This window comes from Salvelinus fontinalis, chromosome 11 (assembly GCF_029448725.1).
Source record: "Salvelinus fontinalis isolate EN_2023a chromosome 11, ASM2944872v1, whole genome shotgun sequence".
In the NCBI taxonomy this organism is placed as follows: Eukaryota; Metazoa; Chordata; class Actinopteri; order Salmoniformes; family Salmonidae; genus Salvelinus; species Salvelinus fontinalis.
The window spans coordinates 31728624-31735905 of NC_074675.1; the positions used below are offsets into that span (position 1 = coordinate 31728624).

The 7282-nt window shown below is 39.2% G+C and overlaps 1 protein-coding gene across 1 annotated transcript; it reads left to right on the forward strand.

Moving 5' to 3' along the window:
* The first annotated feature begins 1762 nt into the window (after positions 1-1762).
* On the forward strand, positions 1763-4833 carry LOC129864712 (apolipoprotein L6-like). The gene is made up of 7 exons (XM_055937016.1): positions 1763-1853; positions 1938-2021; positions 2304-2365; positions 2516-2590; positions 3086-3140; positions 3555-3743; positions 3845-4833. The coding sequence occupies exons 1-7, from the start codon at positions 1821-1823 to the stop codon at positions 4706-4708; spliced, it is 1362 nt and encodes a 453-aa protein (XP_055792991.1). The 5' UTR covers positions 1763-1820; the 3' UTR covers positions 4709-4833.
* Positions 4834-7282: the final 2449 nt, after the last annotated feature.

The window sequence follows — 7282 nt, forward strand, 5'->3', positions numbered from 1 at the left end:
GATGGAAGCCAGGATCTGCCTGCAATATTAAAGAGGATCTACCCATTACCCCCCCCCCCCCCCCAAAAAAAAAAAATGTTATAATAAACACACAGGTACAGAGGACAATGAAAGCAGGAAAAAATGAACAAGTTGACAACAGTAAACAGCTCTTGTTTCATCATTTGAACTTTACTTCAGCCTAAAGGCATACAATAGGATTTCCTGTAAATCACATGATCTGAATGCTTTGGTTTAGCCCCCACTTCCCTATAGTCTCTCCCACCTGACACATGGTTGATAGTTCATCCATTATTGCCTAACATGTAATGTGGATATGGGTGTGTTTGTTTGATCAAACCACATAAGTAGAGGAGTCCTGCATATAAGACTGGACCTCCTATTCAAATCATAGGTAAAGTAAGACAGCAGCACAACCAGAAGACAGACAATATTCAAATCTTAGGTAAGGTAATCCAGCAGCACAACATTCAGACAGACAAGCAAAGGTAAACCTGCGTTAATAACATATACACCTTACTGGTATGTTGTATTATTGTAAACCAATGTGTTATACACTGAGTGTACAAAATAATAGGAAAACCTGCTCTTTCCATGACATAGACTGACCAGGTAAATCCAGGTAAAAGATATGATCCCTTATTAATATCACGTTAAATCCACTTCAATCAGTGTAGATGAAGGGCAGGTGACAGGTTAAAGAAGGACTTTTAAGCCTTGAGACAATTGTGCCATTCAGAGAGTGAATGGTGCATTTGAACGGGGTAGGTGCCAAGAGCACCTTTTTTAGTGTGTCAAGAACTGCAAAGCTGCTGGGTTTTTCACGCTCAACCGTATTCCGTGTGTATGAAGAATGGTCCACCACCCAAAGGACATTCAGCCAATTTGACACAACTGTGGGAAGCATTGGCGTCAAGATGGGCCAGCATCCCTGTGGAACACTTTCGACACCTTGTAGAGTCCATGCCCCGATGAATTCAGGATGTTCTGAGGGCAAAAGGGGTGCAACTCAATATTAGGAATATCAGTGTATATTAAAATGTACTTTATTGATTTAAAAAAAAGATGAACATTGCTAATTGACTTGAGTGAAACACAGATTCCAGTGAAATTTAAAGATGGGGAAAACACAGAGTGTTCTTAAGAAGAAAGGATACACTACCCAGAAGGAGGTAGAGAATGGTGTCATAGCTACTGACATACATGGTGACCAGTTCGTCATTAAAGAGATCAAACTGAATGAGGTAAGTGAGAACTATTTGTTATTTCTGAATCGATTACATCTTAGAATTTTTTGGAATGATCACAGAGGGATAGTATACATAATTGGTTTTCAATTATAGGCAACTCTGCAGATGCAACAATAATGATTGATAATGACAGGTATTCATAAAGATAAACTAAATAATTAACATGCCTATATCTTTCAATAAGTCACATATCATTTATTTTGACAGACATCTGTCCTGAACTCAAGTGCTGGAGAAATTGTCTCGGGGGTTGAAAGCCTCAAACAGATTAGTCATCCCCACATTGTAAGCTACAAAAACTCATTTCCAGGTAACTACATCATTAACTTTGTTTTATTTGTCGTTTTATGTATTTCATTTGTTTCAGAGACATTATATTGGAATTACAAGTTAATACAGTATCAGCAACTTCAACAAGTGAACTACTACAGTATTAATATGTTCACGATTAGTATTCTCAAGTAGTGTTCACACACAAACTACTAATACATTTTCACAGAGGATAACTGCTACTATATAGTGACAGACCATTGTGCAAAGGGAAATCTCTCTCAGAAGATACAAGAGCAGATGACTAACCCTACAGAAGAGTACTCTGAGAAGGTAACTGAAGTAATGACTAGAAGAATCCACATCACAACTGTTTTTATTTTAGGCTAAATATACATTACTTTGATACCTTCACAGATTATGGACTGGTTTGTCAAGATCTGCATGGCCCTGAAGCATGTACATGACCAGGGCCTTCTTCACAGAGAACTGAGACCCCAGGTACTGCTAATAAAACATCTTGTAAAGGCTATTAGTTTATTGATAGCCTGGAAATAAACTTAAAGAAAAGGGAGAGTTGATAAAATGTAAGGTTTTATGTAAAGCCCTGTTAAACAATCAACTGCATGTTATGATTTGTGGGCGATTGTTGACTTCACAGCGATACATTAGAGATTATTACACCAATTTATGTTATGTTTCATATCAGTGCCCGAAATGAAATAATGGAATGTCATAAACTGTTGCTTAACACCTCAACTGGTATTTTCTTATCTATACTAGAACATACTTCTCACAGAATTTGAAACACTTCGTTTGGGAGCGTTTGGAAGTGCCAACGAAAAGTATGTTAGTTTGGTAATTATAAAAGGCTCATGTTGAATTTACACAACATACATTAATAGTTACATCAGTTAATAGTTTTGTATTTTTGATTACATAAATGAGTATGGGTGGGGGGGGATTCTGTTAATGTGACTTTTTTTATTTATTAGGACTACCAACGAGGATGGAATGGTGGGATATTTAGGCCCAGAGATTCTAACTGGTGGAACGTATGACACCAAAAGGTAGAAAATATTGAAGACGCATATTTAAATATATATTCCTGGAAAAATGTAAGGATATTGAGGTAATAATTTGCAATTTCCCTAATTGTTCAAGGTAAAGTGAGATGAGAATGAAATCACAAAAGCTAACATTTGAGGCTAGATAATCCCTCATTTACTGTAACTCTGTCACAAGGCCTACGATGTGGCATCATAAAATGACATGATATATATCATAAAGTCATGGCCCAAGCCATACGTTAGGTAAACCAGGCCAATAAGATGACCTAGACAATAATGAAAATGTGAAGTAAGTTGACATTTGCAGAGATCCACTGACATGGCTGTTACTCCACACACATGCGCACAAACACAGTGTTACCATAGGATATGTTTTTGAGACATTTATAAAGGCTTATTAACAGGTTTATAAGTGTAAAAATAAGTGATGGTTATGCAGTGTAAAATAATAATAATTACATGAGAAATAATGTATTTATTTTCCATCCTTTGCAGTGATATTTGGTCCTTGGGGTGTGTGCTGTATGAGTTGTGTATGCTTCAGGGTGCAGTAAGTAATCCTGCATTCAAATGCTCGCTGTTATTTCACATTTTCCAGTTGGTGAAGTTGTAAACGACGTGAGTGCAGTCAAATAGTTTTAAAGTAGAAATAATTATTCAACCAATGAGATAAGTCTACCCAGCTAGCTTAAATTAGCTAACATTGACAAAATTAAACTAGCTACTGGCTACATGTATCTTATAAAAATGATTCAGATTGTAAGATTGCTCTGTTTTATCAATTCTCAGCTGAAAAGTTAAAAGATCAGATACCAAAAACTTGTAAATTCGGGATGCAAAATTCTGACTTGAAGGGTCGATCAAAATCCAATAATTCCGACAAGTTGAACTCGTTCTATTTTGCCTGTCCACCACCTAGATAATGATGGATATTGTGTGATCATAGACAGTTCTTTCTTCTCAGTTCACTGCAGTGAACACAACGGACCTCATTAAAAAAATATTGAGGGGTTCTTACCCATCTCTACCAGAGAGCTTCTCATCTGAGCTCCGCGACCTCCTATGTGACATCTTTCAACAAGACCCGACCATTAGGCCTTCAGCTGGTGAAATCATGGCAAAACCCTTCATTATCAGTTTCCTAAAAAAAAAGGTTTGCTATGCAATATCAATCGTTCAATCATTCAATATGTCTGGTAACCATCTACATTTCCATTCATTAATATACATGTATGTATTCATTCATTTCTATAGAGTGAGAAAACTGTGGAGGAACTCCAGACAACCTTGGACAAGCTGAGAACTCTGGCAGACGGCTTGGAGAGTATTCACAAAGGCACCACCATAGGCAGTCTGACTGGAGGTGTTATTGGGGCAGCTGGAGGAATCACCTCTTTAGTCGGGCTCATCCTGGCTCCCTTCACTCTGGGCGCCTCCCTCATCGTCACTGGGGTTGGTATTGGGATTGCTGTCACTGGTGGAGCCACAGCAGGAGTATCCAACATCACCAACATGGTCAATCAGTCCACCGACCGCCTAGCCATGAAGAACATCATCAAGGAGTTCCAGGAGAAGATGAACTCTGTGGTCACATCTCTACAAGACATCGCTGAGGGTTTGGATACACTCATGAAAAGTAGCTCTTCTAAGACAGAAAGTGCCGGTTTAAATGTAGAGGCCGCTGCTAGTGCTGGGGTGAGGGTTGGGAAAGGCGTTGCGGGCGCCACAGAGCTCTTCCGATATCTCCGGGTAGCCAATATTGGCAAGGTGGCAGCCCAAACTGCCAGGGCAGTGCGTGTGGCAGAGATGGCGACAGGAATATTTTCAGCTTTTTTTGTAGCGGTTGATATCTTCTTCATCGCCATGGATGCCAAAGAGATCCACAACATCCGACATGCGAAGGCAAATGATACCAATAAGTTAAACATGATGGACACAGACTCCACCACTGAGCTGACCCCTGGATGTGAAAAACCAAAGGCTGAGGTCAAGTCAGAGACCATGAAGTTCATCCAGACGATCAGACAGACAGCTGAACAGCTACAGGAGAGCCTGGACGAACTGAGTGACGTCATCTCGTTCATTCCTAAGATAGAGGACTGTTACTTAGACGACTGACCTACTCAGTGATTGTACGAGATGCATAAACAACAGATCCAATCATACTTTAAAATGTAACTTGTCTGCAAAAGACAGGCATAGGCAGATTGCCTTTTTGATTACCAGAACCTAACTTATATCATAAAGACAAGACATTGCTTGTAGAACTAAGTGGTAAAGATCAACATCACAGACGCCTCTGCTTCTGAAACATTTAATTTTATATCATAACCATGCCATGGAATTATTCTAATCAAAAGGAGAGACTTTAACATTTCTTCAAAGCAAGTCAACTTTATTATTTAATTACTGCAGTAATGGAGCTTGTCAACAACAACCCCCCCCCCCCCCCCCCCCCTCCTCCTACTGGTTGGGCTCGTTGAGAGTCCATCCTCCTGGATGTTCGTAACAAATCACAAATGTATGGAATGGGTCACAAGGTTAGGATTCATTTGAAATATTCTAATAATTCACAGCAAACAGTATCTGCTGTAAAGAATGTTCTCATTGGGTAGAAACAACTCCATACTGGAGCCATCTCCTCCAGGTACCCCATTGCAGAAACATTAACTCATGCTATAGAATGCGGCCTTGTTAGGCTTATCACCCAAAGACATCGTAAATCTTCTGTCAGTGTTAAATTTCCCAGAAATTTCCCAGTTCAGTTCACGCAGACACAGTTTTAAGAACCCTCTATTCTGTTGCATAAACAACCATTTGCTGCAATTACAGTATTATAACATAATCTTGAAATTTTGTCTACCATAACCGTCAGGATGATTTGATCTGTACATAATTTTCATCAAACAAATTGTATTAAAATAGTAAGCAAGTGCCAAATGATAATTGTCAATCTATTAATACATGAAGGTGCATGGTGATTATATAGAATTATATTAATTAAACATTGACTGATATGTAATGTTTCTTGGTGCTAAAATGATAAAGATCAGTTAATAAAAAATAAAGTATATAATGCACCAAATCTGTCTCTTGGCCTGATGATGGTAGCCTTTTTCATGCACAAATACACACTGGTAAACCCTGTTAAAGTACAAACAAACTATATATTTTCAAACACTTTAATATTTAACAGCCTGTTAGTACCTGGAACCTGTTTGTGTTTTACCTGTCTCCTGGAAAATGGACCTGTCTGGGAATGGCCATATGTTAACACACAAGGACAGACTTGACCTCAGGTGAACCCAAAGAAACACATTAACCGTGTACACATTCTCCATGGAGTCCTTGGAGTCACAAAATATCTACACTGTAAGAAACTGTATAAAAGCTTAAAGCTAAATTATAATATTTACAGTTGAAGTTGGAAGTTTACATACACTTAGGTTGGAGTCATTAAAAAAGTAATTTTTCCAACAATTGTTTACAGACAGATTATTTCACTTATCATTCACTGTATCACAATTCCAGTGGGTCAGAAGTTTACATACACTAAGTTGACTGTGCCTTTAAACAGCTTGGAAAATTCCAAAATATTATGTAATGGCTTTAGAAGCTTCTGATTGGCTAATTGACATTATTGGAGGTGTATCTTTGGATGTATTTCAAGGCCTACCTTCAAACTCAGTGCCTTTTTGTTTGACATCATGAGAAAATCAAAAGAAATCAGCTAAGACTTCAGAAAAAAAAGTCTGATTCATCCTTGGGTGCAATTTCCAAACGCCTGAAGGTACCACGTTCATCTGTACAAACAATAGTACGCAAGAATAAACATCATGGGACCACGCAGCCGTCATACCGCTCAGGAAGGAGACGCGTTGTGTCTCCTAGAGATGAACGTACTTTGGTGCGAAAAGTGCAAATCAATCCTAGAACAACAGCAAAGGACCTTGTGAAGATGGAGGGAAAAGGTACAAAAGTATCTATATCCACAGTAAAACAAGTCCTATATCGACATAACCTGAAAGGCCGCTCGGCAAGGAAAAAGCCACTGCTCCAAAACCGCCATAAAAAAGACAGACGGTTTGCAAGTGCACATGGGGACAAAATACTGTACTTTTTGGAGAAATATCCTCTGGTGTGATGAAACAAAAAAATAACTGTTTGGCCATAATGATCATTGTTATGTTTGGAGGAACAAGGGGGAGGCTTGCAAGCCGAAGAACACCATCCCAACCGTGAAGCACGGGGGTGGCAGCATCATGTTGTGGGGGTGCTTTGCTGCAGGAGGGACTGGTGCACTTCAGCAAATAGATGGCATCATGAGGAACGAAAAGTATGTGGATATATTGAAGCAACATCTCAAGACATCAGTCAGGAAGTTAAAGCTTGGTCGCAAATGGGTCTTCCAAATGGACAATGACCCCAAGCATACTTCCAAAGTTGTGGCAAAAGGGCTTAAGGACAACAAAGTCAAGCTATTGGAGTGGCCATCACAAAGCCCTGACCTCAATCCTATATAACATTTGTGGGCAGAACTAAAAACAACGTGTGCGAGCAAGGGAGTCCTACAAACCTGACTCAGTTACACCAGCTCTGTCTAGAGGAATGGGCCAAAACTCACCCAACTTATTGTGGGAAGCTTGTGGAAGGCTACCCGAAACGTTTGACCCACGTTAAAGAATTTAAAGG

Coding starts and splice junctions, on each gene's coding strand:
- LOC129864712 (XM_055937016.1), top strand. CDS start 1,821: ATGACTAACCCTACAGAAGAGTACTCTGAGAAG. Junction 2,022..2,303: donor ACAGAGAACTGAGACCCCAG/GTACTGCTAATA, acceptor TATCTATACTAG/AACATACTTCTCACAGAATT. Junction 2,591..3,085: donor GGAACGTATGACACCAAAAG/GTAGAAAATATT, acceptor CATCCTTTGCAG/TGATATTTGGTCCTTGGGGT.